The sequence below is a fragment of the Ambystoma mexicanum genome, chromosome 5p (genome assembly GCF_040938575.1).
Source record: "Ambystoma mexicanum isolate Mex_15411 chromosome 5p, UKY_AmexF1_1, whole genome shotgun sequence".
NCBI lineage: Eukaryota > Metazoa > Chordata > Amphibia > Caudata > Ambystomatidae > Ambystoma > Ambystoma mexicanum.
In genome coordinates, this window is record NC_090930.1 from 28,068,514 (window position 1) to 28,095,473 (window position 26,960).

A 26,960-nucleotide genomic window follows, 5' to 3' on the forward strand; every position below is an offset into this window, starting at 1 on the left:
TATTTTTTGACTGTTCCCACGCTATGCCATGGATTTGTACTGTTGCGTTATAAGTGATGTATGTTTTGGAAATAGTGACCTGTTGATTGAGGTACATAGTGAAGAATGTTGTTGACACATTAACAGCCCACAAGCAATATAGAGTGTGGGTTGCTCTTGCAGAGAAAAAAAACGTGCAGGGAACTGCACTACACATGGGATGTTTTAAATGCACTGAAATAAGTGGTTATATTCTGGCAATGGTACAACAGAATGAAAAATCTGTGTGAGATAAGACAGCACAAAGATTTAGTGGGTTGCGGGTTCTTTTTAAAGATCGCACATTGCATTGGAGTGAGTTTGTGAAGCTAAACTACAAGGTTACGAGGAAAAAGAAAAAAAATGTATGCCTTTAAATGGAACATTGATCAGTTCAAAACAGGCTAAAAGACGCTTTGACATTTTGGCAAAATTACATGGAGTAGAATCTGTTGACAAGAAAGTGCCTCTTTTGAAAATAAGAGTCTTGCTGTGTGTGCAGAGCTTGTGCCTTGAAGATAACTTGCAATGTCTTGGGCGAGGTGCGCGAAGAAAAATAAAACTGTTGTAGGAAGGCAGAAAAGCAGAATACTGCGCTCCTGTTCAGTGAAATGGTGTTTACAGAAGCTGGCAGATATGGGAGCTTTTCTGAGTTGCTGAAAACAGTTAATCTGGATGAACTGTCTGAAACAAGTGCCTTCCATTGAAGCCGCCCCAGTTTATGAGTTATAGGCAAAGAGATAAGTTTGCTGCGTGCTCATGGCGCTGCCATGTGCACATGAAAGATAAACAATGACATTCCTGCATTCCATCCCCTGTGAGAGACACCGTCAGTGTGAGCAAAAACTCAGGAGGGGGGTGCAAAGACAGAATGCTGAAACAGAACTGAAGGCAATAATTGCTGTGAGTGAGAAATTGAAAAAAGAGTGCAATCTACCTTACATGTTGATGTACGTATGCTTTCTAACACCGGCATGCAATAACGGAGCTGATCAGAAGTAAAGAATTGGCCCAGTATCAACACTGGAAGGAAAACAAATGCTGCATGCAGGATGCCAGACGGGCACACCACATCTGAATATTTGGGGAACCTGTGGATCTGTGAATGGGCTAAGAAAAGACAGCTGCCCATTTCAAGAGACATTGCCGTGCAAGCTGCATCCCCATGTGATGTGATGTGAAGCGACATTGCCGTGCAAGCTGCATCCCAGTGCTCCATGTGATATGAACTGAAGTAAAGCGCTGTGCACTGGAGAAGAAACCTCTAGGCGCTTTGAGAAGTGAAAATACACAGCTGGCAAAAATGCAAGCTACATTGCCAGGGCTGGAGTAACTGACAAAGACATTATGGCGTTCCAGATGGAAGCAAAACTGACAAAGGTAGCCGTTTTGCAAGAAACAACATGCAGAGCGGGGCTTTGGAGTATAACATGAACACTGCACATTAGCCATGATCCAGAAGCCTCACGGCTTAGTGCAAGAATGAATGATTTGTTGAAGTAACAAAAGGAACTGATTCAGACTATCGCGCTCAAAGGGGTGGCCCAAGAAATCAGCAGACACCCTTTGGGAAAATGACAAGTGGAAAACCAGAGGCTTGAAAGACACTAGCTGTCTGGAGAAAAATAAACAAAGCTGCTTGTGCAACTGCAGGCAGTATGGGACTGAAAGACTTTACCTTTGAAATATGGAGTGATGCAAGCAGGGCAACCTAAATCAAGATCATGAGACACTGGAAGCAAGTTGGCGCCTGGCATTCGTGATCGCTCTGGTGACAAAGAAAAGCATTGATCTATTGAGAAGTGCGACCTGGGTACTTATTATATGGCTTTTGTAAAATCACAGATCAGTCTGAAGTACCATTGACCAACTAGGATCGCATTGCACAAATGAGCTTGTGATTAGGCAATTACACCCCGTATGGTTGAGTGCAAATAAGCCCCCAGTAACATACAGAAGGGTGACAAATAATTGCAGTAGCAATGATAAAAGTGTGTAGTTACCTGATGAGACTTCTGAAGGCGGGGGTGGTGTTAAGGGAAGGGGTGGATAACGCTGATATTGTAATTTTGATGACATCTTAATGTGAAGAACAATGACATTGTACTTTTGATGAAATCCTAACATTTCTGTTTGTATTTTGCCTAGGCAAAAAACCAAGACAGTTGCGTGCCATGATTGGGGTAGATGTGTGCAATTTGCGGGTGACACTGATCAGTCAAGCAGACGCATTCTCAGAGAAAGCGAGTCACTGCGAGATGATATGTGAACTTTGAACCTGTCCTGCACCGCACTCAATGCTGCTAACATGCATGACGTATGAGGACATTTGTTCTGCAATCTGCGAGAAGTGTCCAACAGAGTAATAACTTTTGCTGAACTGGCACGGTGCAGACTTGGCTAGTTATCAAACATTTGATGCTGCACATTCAAATGATTCAGTTGCTGGAAATAACCTGGTTGATATGTTTTGCCTTTCTTGTTTAAAGGACTGTGGACAATGGGTTGTGGACTGTGACATCATGCACCACAAACAGCTGTGTGACACAGCACTTGAATGCTAACACATTGAAAAATGGTTTTTAAATGCATTTTTGAGATGAAACTGAAAAAACGAAATGTTTTGCTCTTCCAACTGAATTGCTTTAACCAGAGATGTTTTGCCTTTTCTAAAACTTCTACGTTGCACGTAGGCAGGAAAATGATTTATGAATTGTTGGGGCAGCAGGATTATGCAAGCAGGAGCGTAATTTATTTTGAGATAAAATGAGTGCACACATCAAAGTCAGCTGTGCGTTGGTTAAGGTCCTTAATTTGAAGTAATGCTGCCAAGTGTGTGAGCTCTAATTTGAGATGGTAACCTTTGAAACACTGGATACTTTTACAGCCAGCCTTAAGGCGGGTAAATGAAACCATGACTGACTTGATGTTTGATTTCATGACACATAGTGTGACACGGTTTTTGTTAAACCAACCAGTTTCATGTTTCTGTGGGGACAGCTGTCTCCAGCACACTAATGCAAAGAGTCATCTTTTGATTGTAGACATTTAGAATAATTCTTTGGAAAAGCGCTACAAATGAGTATCCACATGGAATTGCTAGCGTACTGGCCTGGCACATTGTCGGGCATCTTTTGTCACTAACTCATATGATTGGTGCCTATGAAATCCTAGGCCCAAATGTTTCAGTGAATGGATCCAACAATTTGTTTGTTTTATGTTTTTTCTGACCAAGAACTGCAGCGAGTGTTCTCGCCAAGATTTTATGGTCTATAATTTGACTAAATGTATTTCACACAATGGTGTGATGAAACAGCCACTGCTGGATGGTAGTATGGTGTTTGTAGCTAAAACTAATTTTGTATATGGTAGGCATCCCACTTGGAGAAGGGTATTCTCCAAGCCACACAAGGTAGAAACTGTGAACATGTTAGATTTTCCAGTAGTAAGGCAACAATTAAATTGTAGGCTGGTAATGCACACCTCTATTATTACAGTGATACACTTAGACATAGATTTATCACGAGGCAATGTTTCCTTAGTACTACCAAGCTGCTACAAATGGAGTCCATTTCTATGGCCCATCACCAAGGTGCGCGTAGCTAGGGAGCTAGATTCATTAATTGCGGGTGCAGCGGGGGGTAACAGGAGCTTTATACGCTTTTGACATAGAAACTGTGCGCAATAAGCTAGCCACTATGGGTTCTGATGCCAGCTCTGCTATAAAACTTCTGGCCTAGTGGGGCCCATTGATATGCCCAACACTGCTGCAAGTATTGTCAACCACTGGAGATGGCAGAATTTTAGGTATGAAGACATTTTTTCTGCCATAGGGCAAGTCAACAAGACTGCTAAATACAAACGATGCATTTTATGGTAAACATTGTTAAATCAGCAGGTGTTGGCTTTTCACTCTGAGTGGGGGCGACCATCCTCAACCCACTGGCACACAGAGCTACAGTTACCAGCAAACATATGGATCAAACCGCTTGCTTTTGATTGCATGAATAACACATGCCATGCTTTAATGCAAATTAGTAGAATTGTTTTTATTTTGATAACCTGGTGCCCATGGGTTCACCTTGCTCATGAAATTAGATGTTTTTTGGTTGGGTTCCACATACATGGGGGAAGTGTCTAATCACACAGCCCATAGTCACGTTTGAATGCCCTGGGATCAGGGGGAGGGTAGGCCCTTAGAGTGAAAGGCTGCCAGGTTTAGAATTGGTAACCATACATAAATGCAATAGTGCATTGTAGATTAGACTACACCGGATTGCCTTGACATTCTAACTGCATGCTGCTTTTTAACTGACAATCAGTTATACAATAATTATTTAGGTATTTTTGTGTAGGCCAGGTTTTGGCAAGGGTATATGTCACTGTTCATTTTGTGTACATTTTTGTTTAGGTAGTGTTTTTACTAACCTTGCATGCCACGCTGACTAACCGCTAGAAGATAGTTTGCTTAAACCTCTTGCAAAGCCCCAAGATCTTTATCACTGCACTACATACTATGTTGATGGGTATTAGTCAGCATTGTCGCACACACTTTGAATAGGGGTGGAGTGTAGTGATACACAAAATTGGAAATTTGCCAATCGGGGCTTTAGATGACAGCATTAGCCACTGAAAGCCAATAGTTTATTCAAAGTATGTGCCAAAAATGCTGACAGTAGTCTGTTGTAGCACTTCCATTACGCAGTAGTGAGCTACAAGGAATATGCAGGCCTAGTAGGGGTGGTAGGTCACATTATGCATTGTCGATAAACAGGCAGGGCGAAGGCCCCAGCTCTGTAGCTAATAGACATTATTGGAGTGTTTGGAACATTATGGCACCTATATAGCGCTTAGATAGCCAATCTTAAGCGCTATGAACACTAAGCTACGAGTGCATGCCTTTTAGAGCTTGCTCACATGGGGTTAATTCATCTCGGCTTCTCTTAGAATATTCTGCCTTTCTAACTGTAGCCCTGCATGGCTTCGTAAACTAATCTTCCTTTCTCTGGGAAGGCACTGATAAGACATTCTTGAGCTTTCGCGCAGATGGGCTCCAAGCAGGGAGGGGCACAGAAAAGGAGCACAGTGGAAATTCAAAGAGTTGGGTTTTTCCATGAGCAAGCCTATATTTTGCACAGGGAAAGTTCTGGAACTGTGCGTCATGGACTGACAGCACGAGATTATAAAAATGCATGCCCACATGACTCAGGTGGGAGATCGATCTGTGGACTTGGTTCGAGCAAGATCAAGTGTCCGGAATTTGTGGCTCTGTCGGCACCCTACAGCGCTGTCCTCTGAGCGGGGCTTGTTACAGCTAGTTATGAGGGCCAGGGTCTCCCAGTGCTGATTGAAGGGGCGTAAGACTGTGTTTCTCTATGTTTCTCTAAGTTCTATGTTTTGCATTTCTCTAGGTTTTGTGCTTTGTAATCTTCTCCAACTTGAATCCCAAGATGTTGCTGAAATTCACTGTTTAGAATAAATACTAAAACCTTTTGAAGGTGTCATTTGTCACTAGCATGAGTTCACTGCTCGGCACAATAGAACCTGTATTTTGGGCTGAATTGGGTATTTTTTATCCCAAGGGCTGGTCCCGAGGAAGATTTGCCCAATATCAAGACACAAACCTGGAGAATTTGGGCATTACACTTCTCCCGTTTGAACCGTCATTGATCGATTCAGGTGACACCAGATTCCCTCGGCACAACATCAACGTCACAGCCTGAAATTGGGACACCCAGACATCCCCCGCAACAAAATTCCCTCAATCACTCTCTTCCCCTTGTCTGGAGGATTCTGTTATTTTGGACAAATCATATCCAAGATTATGCCGGGACATGGAAGTTTCCCAAATGGGGATTTGCCTACCCTGTTACCCATTTCTTCAGCGAGGAGTAACCAAGGCCTGGAGCAGGTTGCTTCCCAGGACTGGTCTCATCAGAATGGGAATTTTCAAACGCTAAAGAATATTTACTTGAGTGAACAATCGTATACAACATCTAAGATTAATTTGCTTGCTCCAGTTTCCATTTGAACTTTACATTTGGTCTTAGAATCTTTTCTAAGGCTTTATGATAATATAAAAGACATTGTTGCCGCCAATGCAGACAAGCTTACAGTACTAGATAAACATGTCCCGTCCCTTCTTTCTGTCCCGAAAGCAGAGCTCTTTCCTCAACCTGTTTTTGTGCCTTTAGAGGCGGATATCAGGGCAATTGACAAAAATAATATGGTGATCTTGGAGACAGTACAGAATGAGTCGCAGGACTTTTATCAACAGGGAGAGAGTTTGAGTCCCAAAACACCTACACCTCTTGTTGAATGCATTACACGTTTGAGCGTCTCACCAGCATTATTTGATTCACCTAAAGCTCTTATAAGAATTGAAGACTAATCTGAGAATGTGGAAGAGTCTCTTCTTGCCCAAGACTCTCCCTAAAAAAGAAAATCTAAAAAAACCCCAAAAAAAACACAACTACGTCAATGCCAAGAGGAAGAAAGAAACTAAATCAATCTGACCCACCATCATTGATCTAAATACGGAGCATTCAGCACCAAGGGAGGCGGTGATAGAGAATCTGAAAAGGAGAAGGGGGGAAACTCGAAAGAATGGAAGCATAGCTTCAGATTACATTTTTGGAGCTGCTTATTACTTACCTATTATAAGGCCTACGACTACTGACGTGGGCAGTGATCCTCACATTAATGTTAATTTAATCCAGGATCAGCGCGCTACTATTAGGAAAGAGCACCGTCCTATACATGTTGTTCATTCCTCTTTTAGACAGCTTTCAACCCTATTAAGGGCTCAGCAATCAAAAATAACGTCCTTTCTACATCCCGCCCACAAACAATCCCAACTTGCTACGCCAATTACTACTGATATGCATGTTCAATAGAAGGGGACAAAAAAACAGACCAACTATCGGAGAGACAGGTAATCCAACAGGCGACTTGAATACTGGTCTCCCCAGACAAATAATTTTGGAACAGTCTCCCAGTATGACTCAGACTATTGTATGTCAGCAAAGATTGGAGCAAGTGGAATCCGGTCCCTCAAAGCTTATAGGATGGGAAACATACTGACAAACTCATGGCCTGATAAGACTGAATAGGTCGAAGGTTCTGGACATAATTAAACAGATTCTGCCATTGAGACCTTTACATTCGGAGGATATAGATTTTATCTCATTACCTTAAGAGAATAACAATCGTATGGTATCCCTTTTTAATTCGGAAATCAACCTGCCCTTTCTGCGATAGGATATTTTTAAAGTAAAATAAAAGCCTACACATTCGACTATCTCCAGGGACTTGGGCTCTTTGACTTCCATTGCGCCTAATGTGCAATCCAGTTCCCTTCTCAATGAAGGGCAGGACTGGTCTTGGATAGAGTCTGCTCTCAAAACCTTTACAGCTTTGAGACAGAGCTTGATCCAACCCTAACCTTAGAGTAATCAAGTACTTCTCATGGTATGTGTGCGGGTTTACTAACTTGAAGAGAATGTTGGAGGATTCTATGTATCTGAGGAAGTTTAATATAGTTTCCTGAAAAAGAAGGATGTTAACAGAGTATTGATTTAAGGGGCTATGTAACTTATACCTCACCGCCTACTCGGGCAGATGTGTGCCACCCGAGTGGAGGTCTGGTCATAGCCATTGATATTACACTCATTATACTCTCTGAGCTCTGGTCGGCTGAAGATGGTCTCTTGGCGGTGAGACTTTGCTCTTCTGGAACAAAACATGAATTTTTACTTGTCAATGTATATTGGAACCCAGCAAAGCAGTTTATTACCTCGCATCATCTTGCTTTCAAGAACTTATTTGAGTCCTGGTTACTGGATGCGCATGACCATGCGATAATTGTGGGAGGTGATTTTAAAGCCAACTGTGCTGAAGGCCACAAGCGCAATAATGATACATGCATATCCCATTCCATTTAATCTAGTGATAGGAGGGGTCTCATTTGGGATTCCTTTATGACTAACTGGGATCTGTTCCAACTTATCCATCTGCCTGCAATTCACTTCAAACCTATACATTGCGGAGGGGCATGACTTCATCTTGGATCGACTACTTCTTTGTCTCTCCGCGTTTTAAAATTTGTGAGTGGGAATATGGGGCTTTATGATCCAAGTATGGGGGACCATGCACGGATTTATTTCCATCTTCAAATTAGTCTCTCTTCCCATTGTGTCCAGTTTTGGTTCCAGTAGTTTTGACAAGAAATTGACTACTTGCAGATGGAAATAACTACATGTATAAAAGGTTTTTGAATACTTTGTTGGACAGCGTGGGTCCCCGGCGTGAGCTAGATTACACTGGTGAGATATGCAATATGGGAAGGGGCACTCACGGAGATTTGTTGATCCGCTCGATGGGACTATAGTTAAAAGTATCAGGGGCTTGCTTTCTCAACAAACCACGTTTACTAACAAGATATTTCCACATTACTTTGATGCTAGAGTGGCCCAGTCAAAGCGGGATAAACATAAAAGTATCAGGAATGTAAGAGAAAGGGGGGTCTTCAGTCTGTTGACTATCAAAATGCAAAACAACGTATCTGTCAACACTACAAATAATTTGCGAAATCTATCAAATATGATCAGTTTAGAACAGATAACCAAACAATGCTGAGTCTTCTGATCAATTCCGATTCTAGACAATTTTGGGCCTGCATTAACATCATCTCGGGTTCTATGGTACATAGTAGCGGAGACGTGATACCAGAAACTACGTGGGTCAAATATTTTACTAAGAAAGTTACCCACAGATTTTATTGCTCTCTAGGATCCCTCAAGAGCCCCGATTATTCCAGGTGATTGCCCTTGGAACGTTGTAGATCTTACATGGGCCATTACAAAACTGAAACCATCAAGAGCCGCTGGCCCCACCGGACTCCTCCCTTTTATATTGAAAAAAGACCCCGATATGTGGTCAAGAATATTAAAGCCATATTTTGAGATCTATGAAACTCATTTTGAACTCGGGCTGCAATCATACCAATTTATAAAGAGGGGGACCAAATGGATCCCATTAATTAGAGGCCGATTGCCTTGATTGACTGTGAGCAAGGTCTTTGCTTTACTTCTCTTAGGGGACCTCAATACATTTGCCACCTTCTCAGGCATCTAAGTGGGTTTCAGGAAGAATACGGGCACCCCTCGTAATGCTAGCATTTTAGAACATCTGCTACATAATCTCAAGCACAGTCAAGCTAGCACTATCTACATGGCTTCTTTGGACATGTAGTCAGCTTTTGGAATAAATAACCTCTGTTTCTCCCAAATTGGTACAATTGATAGCACTTCTACATGAGAATGTGACTATACAGATTAGTTTGAATAAGGATGGGGAAGGTTGAGATCTTTTCCCATTAATCTGGGCATAAGACAGGGATGCATCTTGGCCCCAACACTCTTTAATGTCTAGCTCAGTGACACTGAGCATCTGATCCAGGCCAATTACATTTTCCCTGTGCGACTTGGACAGTTGAGGATGCAGTGGCTTGTCTTTGCGGACAATCTTATATTGTTTGATAGGACTCTAACTGGATATCTTATTTTCCTATGCCTTACAGTACAATTTGCAGGCCAATGGAACTAAATCCATTGTCATTTTTTCCAATACTAGGAAGCGTGGTGGTCCCGGTCCCTGAGGGGGAACGGGGGGTGGGAGTTGGCTGCTTTGATGGGCTATCTGGGTTATGATCTTTCTAACAGTGACTCTATTGATGAGGGGAAGATGATTTTGAAAGCATTACGTTCTCCTTTAATATCCCACATGAAAAAACTGTATGGGAAATTATGTAAATTTTCCATCTTATTTATTTTAAAACCTAATCTTTCTAAAATTGAGCAAATTCTACTTTATGGTTTAGACATCTCCTTGGTAGACATTGGTAAGTACCTTGATTCCCTACAGGGACAGATCTGGAAAAAAGTAATGGGACTCGCTCAATCTTTACCCAACTCAATTATTCGGCATGAATTTAATCTATTTTCTCTCCAGTCTCGCTATCACTGGAGACAATTATCAAACTATGCTGAATTCCTCTCTTCCCCCGGATAACTCACTATATATATAGAACTACATATTTTAATGGAAGAGTCCTCACTGAACTTCAAAAACCGGATGGAGAATCTCCTTCAGTGTATTGGCTCGTGTGACGAGGAGTCACTAAATCACCCAAACGCTGTTAACGCCAAATTATTCAGGGAGGATTGGAGACTTATTTTGAAAAATATTTACTCATACTCCTCCTTCTTCAGAAAAAAAAATCTCTTCACATGAAATGTTTTCCATATAACAAACTACGTCCACTAAATCCACTTTTTAGGTTCAATCAACTTTATATGAGAGAAAGGTCTAAAAATTGTGCTACAGATTCAATTAATGAGATTTCTCCTTTATGCAGTTTTTGTCAACTAATGGATGTAACAGAAACCATACACCATTGGGTGTTAGCGTGTCAGGCATTATTTGACATAAGAGCATCCGCTTTCTCTAAATAATTGGACAGCTTCCACTCTGAACACTCAAGGAAGCAGTTCTGGTCTAGATTAATGTGGGGCGAAAACGTGTCTTTAATAATTGCCTTAGCTGTTTTCTTAATAATGTTTTAGCCTTAATCGTTTGAATTTAGGTTTCATTTCCATGTGTATTTATTTAGCATCACGAATTTGACTAACATTGTGTTTAAGTTTTTTTTCATGCTTTTCTTTTTTCGTTTTTGTATTTTTATCTGATTTGGTTAAGGTTTTATGTAAACCGTGTCACAATAAAACAGAAAAAAAATCCCCCTAATATTGGAGGGGGAAAGGAGTATTGATTGGGGGTAAGGAACAAGATGGGTATGGAAGGGAGGAAATTCCCAGCAAAACAAATTGCAACACTGGAACACTGTGGCAGACGCTTTTGCCAGCAATATTACAAAAATAAGTCGGTTTCACATCGAACAATTGGAAAAGCTTACTATACACGGAGATAAAGCTTTACACCTAAAAATATTTTGGTTTTCTTATACATCAGACCCTTCTTTGGCCCTTACACGTGTAGCGATGCATGAAACACCTGCATCTTTCCAAGGGATATCTTTGCGAGTTCCATGCTCTGCGATGGGAAAGTCCCCTTTATAATGTATTTCCACTCGGGGTCCTTTTATTGAGAATGATGACTGCACTTGGCGGGGGCACGAGGGAGGGCATTCAGGTGGTTAATGTAACCCTTCAATCGGAACAGAATAGTGGGAGTCATTTTACGATGTTATTCTGATGACGTTACTATATTAGGGTCATTTGATTTCATTTTCAGAATTACTTGCGGTGCCCATGATGATGAATGATTCAAGTTTTTGCATCTCAAGCTAATGATGTATTTTCCCCTCAGCTCATCACGTGGTCCGTATGCAAGATATATTAATTTCACCATCATACTTGTTGGATCTTCAATTTCGGTACTAATACTTTTAAAGGAGGAATTTTACTTGTGACCTTTCTGTGACACAAAAGTGCCAAAAAACAATGTTTTTTTTAAAAAAGTGTGCAAAACAAAAACAATAGGAATGTTTTATTGTCTGAACAATAATGAAAACATATTTTAAAGGTGCAGAAAATTAACTCCGGTTTCAAAGCCTGTGTCCGAGCTAGAACAGGTTCTCCACACACTGCAATCCCACCTGCATTCAAAAGGAGCACTAACACTTTCCATCCTCCAGCACCACCAGGGGCTCAGAGACACTGTTCGGGACCTTACACTCACTCTCCAATGGCCATTTGCAGACTCCAGTCCCTATGACCATCCCATAGCCATGAAAACCTGCCCGAGTTGCACTGCCTAAAGAGGGCAAAAACACTCCTGTCTACATGCACAGAAGAAAAGAGCCCTACAGAGAGGCCACCGCCGCATTCCTCTGAAACATGAGTGGCACACGGGCAAAGTAAATTGAATCCATGCAGCCAGGCACAGGAAACCCACATAGAAGTCTGCAGTCTTCCAGGTAAAGATGGCATTACTCTGCTGCACTCTTCCAGAGAATCCATCACCATGCTGCTTCTAGTATGAAAACAGACACATGAAATGCTTCTAAAACGAGATGTGAAGGGCACCACCTTGAGTGTCCCTGGTGCTTGGGCAAGGAAAAGTGTATCAGGTTGAAGCATTCTCCAGTGCAGAGGTCCATAATTTCCAGACCCAAGCCCTTCCTCAACGCTTCACTACGGGCTCATTGGGTCCTTCAGACGTCAGAACTGTGCTGGATTTGGTGGCTTGCTTGATTAGTGCTTTCCTGGTCATTTCGTAGGCCAGGAAGAGTGCACCATTGGAAGGAAATGCACGGATCACAGTAGGTGCCAGTCCGCTATAGAGTGCCAGGAAACCTGTAGAAATATGAGGAACAGTGTTAAGCAAAGTAGCACTATATTATAACATCATACAACAGCTGGTAGTTGGCATACCATTAGTGGAGGAGAGCCAATGGCATTCTCAGATAATAGGAAGGACCAACAAGTAAGTCAATGACTACTGGGCCATCTCTTTTCATAGACACAATGGAGACAAGGGTATTGGCTAATCTGTAACAAAGGACTAGGATGTTGAGATCCCAAAATGGTATCAGAAGGGCTCACGAGGCAATCAGAATTGGAGTCAGCCAATGTTAAGGATCTAGGACCCAGTTCCCACAAAATTCATTATAATACCACTGCAACAAAGTGAGGCGCACACAGCTGACAATTCAGCCAGTGAACAGGTACAAGTAGGAGGGCTCATAAAGATCTGTGCTGCAGGTAAGATCTCAGAGCTGAAGGGATCTCACCAAGGTGTTAAAAACGGTGACAGTTTATAGGCAAAACCAAAGGGGTTTATGCATGACTGGATGTCTGGCAGCAGACATTGCACTGGAGCAGGCTCTACTCGGATGCAAATACCAGACCAGGACAAGCAGTCCAATCTAGTCTACTTGCTACAGAATCTATTTGGACTCCATCTCTGTATTACCTCTCATAATAACATGTTCCCGATGGAAAGTGGCTCCGTGCTTTTACCACTCTCCGATGAATCTCGAGAAACCCTCTCAAGTCTTATTGCAAAAACTCCTTGTTCCAGACGACACCCCTTGAAGAAAAGGCTCAGCTTCGATAGGCAGTGTTAAAGTGTATCTCATAACGCTCCTATCACCTGTATTTATATCTCTGCAGCATTCACATGTCATCCTCATCTCTCTTACTCCAGGACTTCTTTGAATGCATTGCTTATATCTCCCCTGTCCTACATGTACATCCCTGCAATATTTCCACATCACATTCTCTACTGTATTTATCCCCCCCACCCTTTTGGATTTTAAATTCTACTCTCATTTCCCTCATTGTACAGACTACGCAGATTTTCTTCTGATCGTTTCAGATGCAGGACTTGTGCTGTGTGTGCAGCTCTTCCACTGTCCCATTCTATAGTTATCCTTTTGGAGATGTAATCTGTAGACTCAGCACACCACAAACCCAAATTCTCCACAGTGTACCCAATGATTCTGGTTAGGAAAGTTTGGTTTGCCACCTCTCATAGCCATTCTGGGACACCACTGGCATGCTTTCTGGCTGTTTTGTGTTCCTAACCTCTTTTGGGGTAATTGAGGCTCTTTCATCCAGACTCGTGACTGAAACTTGTTTCTTTGCCGGTCAAGGCGCTTTGGCTGCGAGTGTAGATAGAACCTCTCTCTCTCTCGATTCCCAACTCTGGGTTGTACTGCAGTTCCTATGGTTACCCATACAGTGGAACCTGTTTGCCAATGTCCCCCGACCCTTCCAACCAAGAGATTTTTCTTTCCCAGGCAGTTTGTTCTAGACAGCCTGGTGGGCACAAACCTTTGACACAGTTCACTACTGTGCCCCTTTATTTTTCCCCATAAGGTTGCCATTTAGTACTATAAGGTTACCTCATTTTAAACCCATATTTTGGAATCACTGGTTTGTTGGCCATCTTCCTTTCATTCTAAAGCAGGAATTGTGGTAATCCCCTGTTGTGGACTCTGTGCATAGCTCAAAAGATATAGGGCCTCATTCCGAGTATGGCGGTAAGGGATAGCGGCCACCGGTAACGAGACCGGTGGCGGTAATCCCTTACCGCCATACTCCGAGTTCCCTTTGCGCCCTCGCCCTTAACGCCTGCTTTGAGCAGGTGTTAAAGTCGAGGGCGCAAAGGGGCCTCCAAGCCAATAACGGTGACCGTAATGAACGGTCACCGTTATTTGCATCTTCCGCATTCCCATTGAGCCCTATGGGGGCTCATTTGGGAATGGGGAAGAGCCTTGGTGAATGGGGAATTACCGCCCCGCCAACCTTGGAATGGGGCGGTAATTCCGCCATCCACCAAGGCGCTGCCGGTCCGGGTACGGCGTCAACCAAGGCGTTAATAGCGCCATTGGTTAGCGCCGAACTCGGAATGAGGCCCATAGTCTGGATAAACTGGAACTGCTTTCAGATGGGTTAAGGATCTTCCAGACACACTTATCGACATCCTTTCTGGAGTGAGGTGTGAGAAACCGGAAGATGTCTCAGCCGATAGTCCCCAGGCATCCAGGTGGCCAGGACACAGTTACTGCTTTTGGATCCAATTCCTGGGGTGGACCAGTGGTCTTCGGGGAGTGGAAGTGGGACACCCGATGGCGAGACGCAGTTTCCCCTTCCCCAACTCATTGACCCCCTCCTACCAGGTAGAATACTTAGGAACTCATACCTCCCTCCCCCCTTCCCAACAGAAACATTTCCTCACAGACTGCTCACTACAAAAGAAAACGAAATAACACAGAGGCGTGTACCCGACATGTCCCAATACAGTGGTCAGGCAATTACTGACCATTACACACAGCTGACTTCATTACACTTCCCCACATGGATAAAAGGCAGAGCAGGAGAGCACACTCTGAGCAAGGCAAAGCACATGAGGAAACAGCAGTTTCAAGATGGCAGTTTAATACAAGGCGGAAGACGGCAAAACCGAAGAGGATTGCAGGGCGGGAAGTGCCCTTGACCTTTTCAACAAAAGGCCATCCCTTTCATGAGCCTTCGAGAATAGGAAACATATGGCCAGGAATCTAGGCTGAAGAATCCTGCATTGTGTCGGAGGTAACCAGGGCTCTCCCGCGTCGATAGACAAGGCGGGGAGAATCGTTTGCCGCTGTGGTACTGTCCTTGGCTCCTACAACAAAGCAGCGCCAGTGAAGTCAGCACAGCCAGTGAGTTGGGGAGACGGATACCAGACTGGTCTGTGTTGAAGCCAAGGTTGCAAGCAGCAACATTGTATAGTGAAAGCTGAAGAGAACAGTGTATGAAGGGTATGTGGCAAGCGACGCAAACACAATCAAAGAGCAGATGAGTGATTTAACTTTGAAGCCAAGGTACTATACCTTAAACAGAGTTGTCCGGCACCACGTGGGTGCTCATTCGAAAGTGTATGTTAGGTATCCAACTGAAAGGTGGCAAATGTGAAGAGTGATAAAGAATTGTGAAATCGAAGTGGTCCTGCAACGGGTCAAGCAAAACCCTGTGCACATTCGAAAGCCTTCGGTAGTAATAACAAAGAAAGTTGATGACAAAGTAGATCAAGTTGGTCCGAGCCCGGCGCAGGGAGATCAGCTGAAAGCTTTTGGTTGAAGCAAGTTTGTGTAAAATTATATTGGAAATTGGAATTAGTCCAAACCCGGCAGAGGGAGAATAATAGAAAAGGATCTAAGCCCGGCTAAGGGGGATCCGGGACCCGAGCCGAGCTGAGGGGGATCCGGGGTGAACCGTGAGTCACCCGACAAATGTCCTACGAGAAATTGGATGCATAAATACATCTCAACACAATGTTCGTAGAGGATCGATGCCCGGCTGAGGGGGATCCGAGGTGAATAGTGAATCGCCTGAGAAATCGAGAACTTGTGAAAATCTGAAAGAGGACAGGGAAGCTAGTATGCCTCCAGGAAGCTACTATCCCTCTAGAGAAAAGAGGAATAATTTCCACAGACTTAGTTTTGATACCCCCCCCCTCCTGGGTATTATACAAGACTGGCCTCAGAATCTGGCCTGGAAGTTCGGTCTAGATGTTCTAGCAGGCGTCATAGATCCCGATCTTCCAGGGAAACAAAGGTTCTCTTACAGAACCATGGCAAAATTCCATTGGAAGTACATAGTGGTGACAAAATTGCACAAGGAATTCTAGAAAAGGCTCCATTTCCTCATTTTAGAGAGTGAATCGGAAGATACTGAGAGGAGTACCTTAGGCTTTGGGGAAACTGATGAACCATCTACCACGGAAGAGAAAAGGGAAGGAGAACTTATCTTTCCTGACGTTGCCTTCACCCAGCGAAATGATCCAGCCCTCGCTGAGGCTTTCTTGCAGGCAATTCCCGAAGGGGAGAGAGTAGAGAAAGGAAGGCCTTTTTTCTTCATAAAGGATTTCTGTATAGAAAGGAAACATCCATAGAAGGCCTAAATAGAACTCAATAAACCCCAAAACCCATCGGAAGATCATCCTAGAGATTACACATTCTCATCTGGCAGGGAGACACGTAGGACAATCTAAGACCCAGGCACACATATGTGGGAAGTTATATTGGCCAGGATCCATGCTGATATAAAAAACTTTATTCAGACATGTGAAATATGTCAAAGTAAGTACTCGCATTCCCTTGCCTGCCCCTCTGAATCCTTTATCAATAATAGAAGTTCCTTTCTCAAGGATTGGGATGGATATCATTGGAGTTTTGGAATCCTCAAGACTGGGTAACAAATATGTCCTTGTTATTGTCCATTATGCGGCCAGATACCCAGAGGCAATCCCAATGCGGAACACCACCACCCAGCAGATTTTAAAACACCTATTACCATATTTTTTCAGGGTTGTCTTTCCTAAGGAAATCCTGAGGGATCAAGAATCCAATTTCATGAGCAACCTCATGGGTCAAGTCAAAGAGCTGCTCCACATTACCACCTTAAGAACTTCAGTTTACCATCTCTAAACAGATGGGTTGGTAGAAAGATTCAATAAAACACTCAAAATGTTATTAAGAAAGTTGGTAGATGAGGTGAGGAAGGACTGGGACCTTATGATCCCCTGGGTAATGTTTGCAGTAAGAAAAACCCCTTAGGCATCCACTGGATTCTCTCCTTTTGAACTAACTTCTTCAAAATCTAGTCTATACTCATATGGAAAAAGCACAAGAGTCAACTTATGACAAAAAAGTAAACCGAAGATTGTTTTCTGTAGGACAAAAAGTATTGGTCCTCTTGCCTACTTCAGAAAACAAACTTGTCTCTAAGTTGCATGGGCCATAGGAACTATTGGAACGAACAGGAACCTGTACTCGGGAGGATAGCTCAGCGGCAACGTGCTCGCCTTGGAAGCAAGACAACACAGAGCAGCACAGGTCCGATCCCCGGGTCCGTGCTTAGAAACCTCTGGGTATTAAGCGCGTTATAAATATCCTATCATATATCTACTTATAAGGTAGCACAACCTGACAGGAAACAAAGGGTCCTTCTATACCACGCAAATCTTTTAAAAGAGTGAAAGGAAAATCCTTCTGCCGCCAATGCCACAATACTATCTTGTTTGGCACCAGAAGAAATAGATAACTTTGAATTCATTCCTCAAGAGTCAGCTAGTAAACAACAAGATTTAAACATTTCCTGATGTATTCTCAGAGAAACCAGGAAGAGTAAAAGATACTCACCACTATATTAGAACACCCAAAGGAAATGTAGTTCATCTGAAGCCATATGGACCACTGGACTGGAAGCCCGTAGACAGATAGTGGTTGAGGGAGTAAATAACATGCTAAGAGCGAATATTATCGAACCCTCTTCAAGCCCTTGGTCCTCCCCTATAGTATTGGTCACAAAACCAGACCATTCCTCGAGGTTTTGCATAGACGTCCGCCAAGTTAAGGCCATATCCGGCTTCGATGCCTATCCCATGCCAGACAAAATTGATTGATAAACTCGGAAATGCCACCTTTCTATCAACCCCAGACTTAACCAAAGGGTACTGGCAGGTCTCAGTTCATGCATCCGATAAGGAAAGACCGCTTTTTCAACACCCCTGGGACTAATCCAGTTCGAAGTCCTCCCTTTTTGACTTACACAGGGCCCACGCCACTTTCCAAGGACTAATGGGCAAAATATTACAGCCCTACTCTGATTTGTGTGGAGCCTATATTGACAATATAGTCATTTATAGTAAAACCTGGGAAGACCATTTCTTCTGGAGTCCTGATGCACTGCCTGCAGCTAAAACCGGGGAAACTCAGTCTCTCTGCAACGATTGACAGAAAACACTCGGCAGTGGTTTGACCATGGGACCAACCAGTCTGGACCACTGAACAAAGATCCTGCTGCCAGAATCCTTCAGAAGTGTCCCAGAACCATCATGCGGGCTGATCAGCATCACCTGTGCTTCAGTCCCCATTCCGAGTTACAACTTGGAACTCTGCAGGCTGATTTGTGGCGGAAGTTCAGTTCTCCAGCAGCTGATGCTCTTCTACATGAAGAGAAGCCTTTCTGGGAGCCAGGTCTTCTTCACCAGGGTTGCCTGCTGCCACCGGATTGTGAGAATCTTCACAGCCGGCCATCTCAGTCTTGTCCTGAGGGTCTCCTGACATTGTGGGACCTGCTATGCTGTGACTGCTATCGTGAGGTGACTGGTCTGTTAAGCTTGTAGACATGTGGAACCATCTCGCCCGAGTGTAACCAAAGTCTAGCTGGACGCAATCCTGAAGCCAAAATCAGTGTCTGCACCCGCAATACCCAGAACCCTTTCCCTGAAACCGGACCAATAACAGAAGTGGGCCTAGCGATTCTGAGGTCCATAGGGGTAGCCCCCAGAAAATCAGAGTTCAGGGTGGGAGCGTTCCACCCCAACTTGCATGAGCGTAATGACCATTCCTGAACTTTCCCTTGCCTGCTATTGATCAATAGTGCTCTGGCCAAGGATCCCATCAAGGTAACCCATTAGTGTAGTAGGATTGGGAAGTGTACCCCATAAACAGATTTTTCCTACCCATGAAGAGTATTTCTTCTAGAACATCTGTGCCGGGAGGATAGCTCTGGGGCAACGTGCTGGTCTTGAAAGCAAGACAACACTGAGCAGCATGGGTTAGATACCCGGTCCTGCGCTCGGAGGTGGAACTCTGGAGATGAAGCACGATTAAAAAAATGTAATAAACTGGGCTTTTAACAGTTAACTTACTTGTTAGCTCTGCCAGTACTTGTTATGTGAATCTTAAGCCACCCAACTACCCCCATGAGCATATTACTTGAACATTTACTCTTTCAGAGGCAATACACCTACTTACCTGACAGTGAAGGACATTTTAGCTGTATGTTCCTGTGTATAGTGCGAAACGCATTGTGTTGCAGGTCGTGCACCACAGCATCCTGCCTCTGTCTCTCTTTATGTTGTTGCCTGCTGTACTTAATATTTTTTGTACAACTTCGCTTTTTTAAATATTAAAAAAAAACATCTGTATCCACTACACGGTGTTGCCTTGTTTTTTTCTGCAATTTTTGGAGCTTGTTATTTGCAATTGGCCCGCGGGAGTGCGGTTTGCCGCCTTCTTTTTCCGGATATATAATGCCGGAGGGCTGTGATAAGCGTTATACCACAGCTTTTTCTATTTTCTGCCTGACATGGAATAACGTTTTTTTCCAATCTGTCGATTTGTCCGTATCAGTGATTGCTTTGTGTGGATTGGACAGGCATTTTGGAGCACTCTTGGAGTGCAGTCCTTGTATCAGTTTAGAGACTTTGAGAGCTATTCAAATGGTATTTTTGTACTCCTGTGTTGCTTGGGTCATTAGAGTACTCTATGTAAGTGTCAATTCCCTGGTTCGTCAACCAGGCTTGCCACTCAAACTGCTCCCACAGGGTCAGTTATGAAAATACATTTTAACACATGGGATTGGATTAAAGTTAGGGTAAGGGCCACAGAGTCTGAAGGGTTGAAGTTAGTCACTTCATGGTCTATTTTTTGGTGTTTTGTATAATGCCACATGCAAGAAAGATGCTTTGGCACACTGAAGGGTTAGGAAAAGCCTAATGATCAGGGTTAGAATGAGGGCTAGGGCTTAGGATGATTGTGGAGGGCTGATGGTTGCCTGGTTTAAGTAGGGGGGTTTGGATCAGCATTAGGGTTACAGCCTAGTACTTTTGTGCATTTAGAAATCGCGCTTTTTGGTGATCTTACCACTGGCAACAATGTCATACTTTATGAATGAGATGACTACATTTTATTAAATACATTTTACTGATGACTTTTTCACATGACATTTTCCAAGCAACATTTTCACATAAAATCACCATAAGTGCGAGTAGGCTCCCCCAGGTCCTCTGACCTACATTGAGTCAAATGGTCTTTGTTTGGACCTGTGGTGCTCGCCTGCATACTTATTTTCGTGCACCCCCTCCAGACTGTTACATTCCTTCCGTGGGTTGAAGTTCTTGCTCTGCAGCCACCTCTCCTCTTGCCTTTTATTGTTGGACATCGGTCTTAAACCCGTCTGTGTGGTCCCAAATCCCTGATCTTGCCATGACGACCTGCAAGTACATACTTACCTATGGTGACACCATAACTGAAAACAAACTATTGTCTTGATCCCATTGTTGGGATGAATTTTCTGTTTAAACCCTTAAAGTAACTTGAAAAATTACTTAACTTTGAACACTGAGGGACCATTGGTAAAGGGAGATTTTAGGATTGGTTGGACTTTTAAGTTTTTGCCTTACATGTGTAGAGCAGCACTGGCACTTAAAATGGTTTTATTCCCCACCTGAAAATGCAACTGTTTAGATAATGGATCCCGTGTTGCTGTAGTTTAAATTAGGTTTTGAGTTCCTGGCCAGCCACTTTGACTGTTTTTGATCTATACTTAAGTACTTACTTACCGCTAGTAGATATAGACTTGCTATGAACATACTTTAAATAGAGTATGAGCTATTATATATATGACTAACATTACATACCAGTAATCGTCTTTGTGTGGCTTGGATATGCTTAGAAACACAGGCTATGCATAGCTGCTGCTTAGTGATGGGTGCAGTGTATTAAATATTTTTTTCAAATTTGAAAGGGGGCGGGGTTTGACAGGGGCTTTATATCCCCTTCTGACGTGTACAAGGACCCATCCCCTTCTGACGTGTACAAGGACCCATGATACTTCTTGCACCAACGCACTTATATTGTATGCTTTTCTGATGATTGGATACTGCATGTGTGTCTGTAGATATGGTTTTGTTTTGCTTGTCTGCTCCCAAGTGGTGAGGATGGGTGGCCACATATGATTCTAAGCAGAAACAAGCCCCAGAAAGACGATTACTGGGTAAGTAATGTTGGTCTTCTGAGTCATGGGAATCTGCTTAGATTCATGTGCTTTGCATAGACTAGCCAGCAGGGCCTGTAGAAGGTGCTGGGTGAGCAGAAGGACCGGAAGTGCTGAAGCATTGGTTTTCCAATATTCCGAGGTAGGAGTCCTTTTTTCCTGCCTGAATACAGTCATGTTAAGTGAACATAGAGCGTATTGGTGCTTAATGCTTATACTCAAAGGCAGGACCCATCAGTCTCCCAATGACTAAATTAAGATACCAACCAAGTGGTAGATGCGCGACTGGTGGATACCTGAGCTTGAAGCTCTCCATAAAAGCTACATAGACCTTCCATCATGATACCTTGTGCCGAGACCTGGTGTATGCTACCCGCTAATGCTGCTGATATTTAAGCGAGTAGTAAGCTAACCCAAAGTCAATAAGAAACAGAAGGTAAGTTAGAATGTCTGCCAGATTGCAGTTGATTGTCATTTGGTGCCCATAGGAAAAGATCAATACAAACTGCTTCCACTGGTTATAGTAGCAGTGTCTAGAGTTAGTTTTTTTTGTTTCAAGCAAGATATCCATGCATAGTGGTGGCAAGTTCAGATGTCCAAACTATCACCTCAGGAGCCAAGCTGCCAATTCCTTAGTGTGTGGACTGGGGCGATGCATTTTCTGTCACTGCTGTATGAGCAGATTGTGTACTGGTTGAATCTTGATGGGTGGGCACATTGATATGATATTTGGCATTTATAACGCACCTATACACAAGTGTTGACAACAGTTGGAGGGGAGGCTACCACGTCTGCATCGCCCACACTGGTGCAATAAGGATTTGGGTCATGTTTTCCCTGCAGCAATTTGTGCATTACCTTGCGAATCGATGGGGTCAGGGGAAAAGTATAGCAAATATCCCACAAGTTCATCCACAGTGTATTGCTTATTGCCCTCACCCGTTGATACTTTGGACACATAGGCTACGCCTTTGGCAAGCTGTGCCGTTTCAAAAAGGTCTATTGGTGGGTACGCCTTACTGTGAAAATATGTTCTAGTATCTTTATGTTGATTTCCCATTCATGTTCTTGCACTAAGGTTCTACTCCAATCATCTGCCAAGCAATTTTGCACTCCCAATACATGTTGAGCCTAGATGAACATGTGTGTGCCGAAGCACCGATGAAAATATGCTCTGCAAGAAGAGACTGTGTTTTTGAATGTGTGCCACCCAGGTTGTATAGCCTGTTTACAAGCAGAAGGTGTGACCGGAAAGATTACAGTGCCATTTTGACTGCAAGCAGTTCCAGAACATGTATGTGCAGAACTGCTCGTTTGGTCCACTTGCCCCGAAAGCTTTGCATTCTTGACAGTGCGCCCCACACGCATCCTGAGAGGGTTTTGTGGTGATAGCGATTCAGATTAGTGTATTGACAAGTTATTCTATTTTAATATATTCTCCTCTGCCTACCACAGTAGTTCTTTTACCACCTTTTGCGACAGCGCCACCAGACCGTCCCAGCGTCAGTTTGTGATCATTGGTTTGCCATCCATTGCTGTTTTGGGCGCATAATGAGACGTGCACAAGGGATTATGAAAATGCATGATGCCATTATTCGTAGCACCTCCATGTCAACCCTGACTTAACGGATGACCAACCTTGTAATGGGCGAGCTGTGCAAACAGGGCTTGCACTCTTTCTTGCGTGAGATAAGGTAGCCCCTTGTCTTAATGTAAAACAGAAATTGTTTGCATGGACTTGTGGACTGGCTAGAGTTTTGCTTGTTGGTTGAAAAACCTATTTGATGAAGAAGGTTTGTGTCTTGGATACTCAGAGTACATTGCGCATTTATCCGTCAGCTGTCCAAATAATGGTATACAGGAATATTCTTGTGGTGCAGATGTGTTGCTACCTCTACAAAAGTTGCTGATGCAATTCCAAAAGGAAGAACCTTGAATTGCTTTTCTTCTTTAAACAGCAGACATTGTCAGTGCCCTGTGTGGCGGGTCATAAGGACGCAGACACATGGAGATTTCAAAGACGGGTTTAATAAAGAATAAGGCCTACCTTTCCCTATTGCTAATGGGCATTACCTACCTATCAAACTAAGGTGCCCGTCAGACATCGGTGATGGTCCCAAGGAATAAGTCCACAGTCCAAAACTAACCCTAACTGACCCTACTGCTATTCTAATAACTAAAGACAAGAGAATGACTCCCTTCTCGTGGGCTTTACTTCTTGCAAATTTCTTGTTCCTGGTTTTTCCTAATAGGTGATTTTTAAATAGTCTGTTGTGACTTCCTTATTCAGTTTGTGTAGCTCAAGATTTTGTTAAGACTTGGGTTCCTTCTCAGGAAGTGGCTTCTTTGATCTTGGACGAATGCTTTGATCCGTATTAATGGGTTTTGTGTAACTTCCATTCCTGGCTGGATTTGACCTTCCGGGTGATTATTATTAATTTCTTGCCTGAATAATCCTTCTCGTCTTCTTCTAACCCTAGGGGTTTCTTTATATTCCAACTCATTGCATTCTCTTTCATTTGCATTCTCCTCTTTCCTTTTCCAATAAAGGGGTACTTCCCCCTTTTCCCGGGGTAGTGATATCCAGACTCTACAATTCTCCCTCTTGGGGTTTTCTTCTCTTCTTAATTCATAGTATTCCTGTCTTTTGACATGTATAGTACTCTGCCTTTCTCCCCAGGCATTTGTCTCTTAGTTTTAGTTTCTCTTTCAATATTTATTGCATTCAGGTTTCTCTTAGCATTATTCCACTTTCTTACTTTTCATGTTATGCTCTTGTTGATTCGACTGGCACGAGTATGAGCAGTTCCCATGATTCCTTGGTGGCCTCCCAGATCTCCTGTTCTCCCTGTTACCTTTGATTCTCTAGGACGTTGTCTCCAGCGCTTCCATTCCCTCTGGGTTCATTGTCTGCTTCGCTTACTCGGCTTGTCTGGTGTCCTGCATCAAATGCTCTCCTTCTGGACGGATTGGCAGTCCTGCGAGTATCCGGATGGTATGCAGTTTTGACTGCTTAGTGGTTTCAGCGTTGTTTTGTGGACCGCCAGTTGCACCTCAAAGTCTCCATGGTCACGCTGCCACCATCAGATTCTCGCTCTCTCCTTCTCGAAGGATGCTGCGTGTCGTGCTCTGCTTTGTTGCTCTAGAGCAGTTTCCAAACTTGCAGACTCTGCAGGTTGCAGAGTCTCCTCCCCTCTCAGGTGTTATGTCACCCTGGGCCTTCCCTGGCTGAAGTGCACGTCTCTCGCTCCTCCAATTGTGGCGGCCTCTCTGCCTGCTCAGCCTCCTCATCCCAGTTAAATGGGGATTTCCATTTAAAGTGATATGCTCTCTCTCTTGTTGGCAATAACATTAGTTGTCTCTTCATACAAACCTCTGTATTGCACATTCTTTTGTAGGCCTATTATTCCCAAGTATGCCACTTCAGGTATTCTTTAGGGAGTCTTTGTCCCCATAGGAGGAGTCTCTTCCGGTGAAGTCCGACTTGCGTCGACACCTAGGAAGGGTGTTACAGAGCAGGCTCACCTACCTAGCCTCACATGGGGGCAAGAAGGGATGAATTCCCTCTATTCATACCACCTGGTAACACACTATTAAAGCATGCATCTTTCATATCCAAGTTTGCCAAGTAATCCCCTTTTTTTAAGAAGTGGAATGACTTCTTGACGTGTTGGCATACTGAACTGTTGCTGTTCTTTATATTATGGCCGTAGGACGAGTATGCGTCTCTTGGTTTTGTTCTTTTTAGAACAAAGAAAATACAGAGAGTAAATCCCTGTGTGTAGCTGGCTTGTTGGTACAGGCTGTATTGGTCCTTTTTGCTGGCGTGCCAGGAGTGGCAGGTGTTCCTGTGACACCTTTATTTCTCTCGATGGCAGATTGTGTGGGGGTTGCCTGTTGTTACAGGCTGTATTGGTCCTTTTTGCTGGCGTTCCAGGAGTGGCAGTTGTTCCTGTGACACCTTTCTTTCTCTCAATTGCCGATTGTGTGGGGTTTGCCTTTTGATACAGGCTGTATTGGTCCTTTTTGCTGGCATGGCAGGTGTTCCTGTGACAACTTTCTTTCTCCCGATGGCAGATTGTGTGGGGTTTGCCTGTTGGTACAGGCTGTATTGGTCCTTTTTGCTGGCATGGCAGGAGTGGCAGGTGTTCCTATGACACCTCTATTTCTCTCGATGGCAGATTTTCTGGGGTTTGCCTGTTGGCACAGGCTGCATTGGTCCTTTTTGCTGGCATGGCAGGAGTGGCAGGTGTTCCTGTGACACCTTTCTTTCTCTCGATGACAGATGGTGGGTCATCGAGAGCACATTGACAGCAGTTCCTCACATTACTGAACACCCACTTGTCAGAGGTGATCCCTCCCATGTATGAGGTTTCCCTACTCGCTACCAGGTGATGTGGCAGGATTGTTATGCGATGCTGTGTTATGCTAGGCATGATGAATTAAAAGCATTGTCCAACCTTTACACTTTAAACTCCAGGCCAGGACAACTTGCCAGGCAAGATAGTCAATTGTCACATTCATCTATTGCGGAGCCACCCTCACTACACACTATGGATGTCTCAACGCCCTCTGCTGCTGCCACCACCCTTATCCCTATGCGCACCTACCCTCAGGCCAAGACCGAGGCTGAACCTATGAGAATTCACACCCCATGAGCTCCACTGACTTATACCATATGGCACAACGTTCCCCACATTGCCCGACAACCCTACTGCTTTCATGGAACATTTGAACATAGTGATTGCCTGTTATGATCCCACCATTGGGGACCTTAAACAATTCCTACGAGCAGTGCTCAGAGACACACTATACAAATAAATGATGGACAAACTACAATCGCTTGACACACTGGTAGAAGGTGAAGCTATTGCTGCTAATATTACAACACTTCCTGCCTGCATCAAAGAGAAATACTCTTGTCAAAGCTGACGGGTCAAAGATCGCCACTTGCAAACAAAACCAGTCGGAATCTCCTGACTACCTGCATAGACTGACTGTTTCACTAAATACTCTGGTATTGCAAACGCCGGGGAACAAGCCAAGCCTGCACTAATTTCTCATTTTGTGAATGGTCTTCCTGAAATTTCAAACAATATTCAAAATGTTCAGATTGGGTGGCAAGCTGAATCTATTGAGAAAGCACTGCAAGCAGCCCAACATTTCTATGACAAACTCAATTACCAGGTGCAAGATGGGGCTACCCGCCTCATGGCTTTGCAGATCCAGCATGCTCAACAAAAGAATGCCTTCCGGGGTCTGGGGTTGCCCGGGTACCTCACGCCAGCCCTATGCCCAACTGTTCTGCCGCCTTTTCACCAGGGACACCAGCCACAACAGACTTTTGAACACCCATTTTTGCCTACCTAGCAACCTTTCTGCATATATTGTAAGCAGACAGGCCATTGCATCCAGCAATGTCTTACCAAACCTGTCAGACTAAGGCAATATGGTCCCATTACTCCACGCAATGATTTCATTCATCCTAATAGTAATTGCTACCCTACAACCCCACCGCCACCCCCTCCTACTCCTAACAGGGGCTACCAGGACATGCACATCTCCAATGGTCCACAAAGATATTGCCAG

At 43.8% G+C, this 26,960-nt stretch overlaps 1 protein-coding gene across 1 annotated transcript in view; it reads right to left on the reverse strand.

Moving 5' to 3' along the window:
• Positions 1-11,561: 11,561 nt before the first annotated feature.
• LOC138480686 (mitochondrial ornithine transporter 1-like) overlaps positions 11,562-26,960 on the reverse strand; it is a 626,425-nt gene continuing 611,026 nt past the window's right edge. Inside the window, exon 7 of the mRNA XM_069612363.1 lies at positions 11,562-12,395. Coding sequence (XP_069468464.1) covers positions 12,223-12,395 — 173 coding nt within the window. The 3' untranslated portion in view covers positions 11,562-12,222. The remainder of the gene's footprint in view (positions 12,396-26,960) is intronic.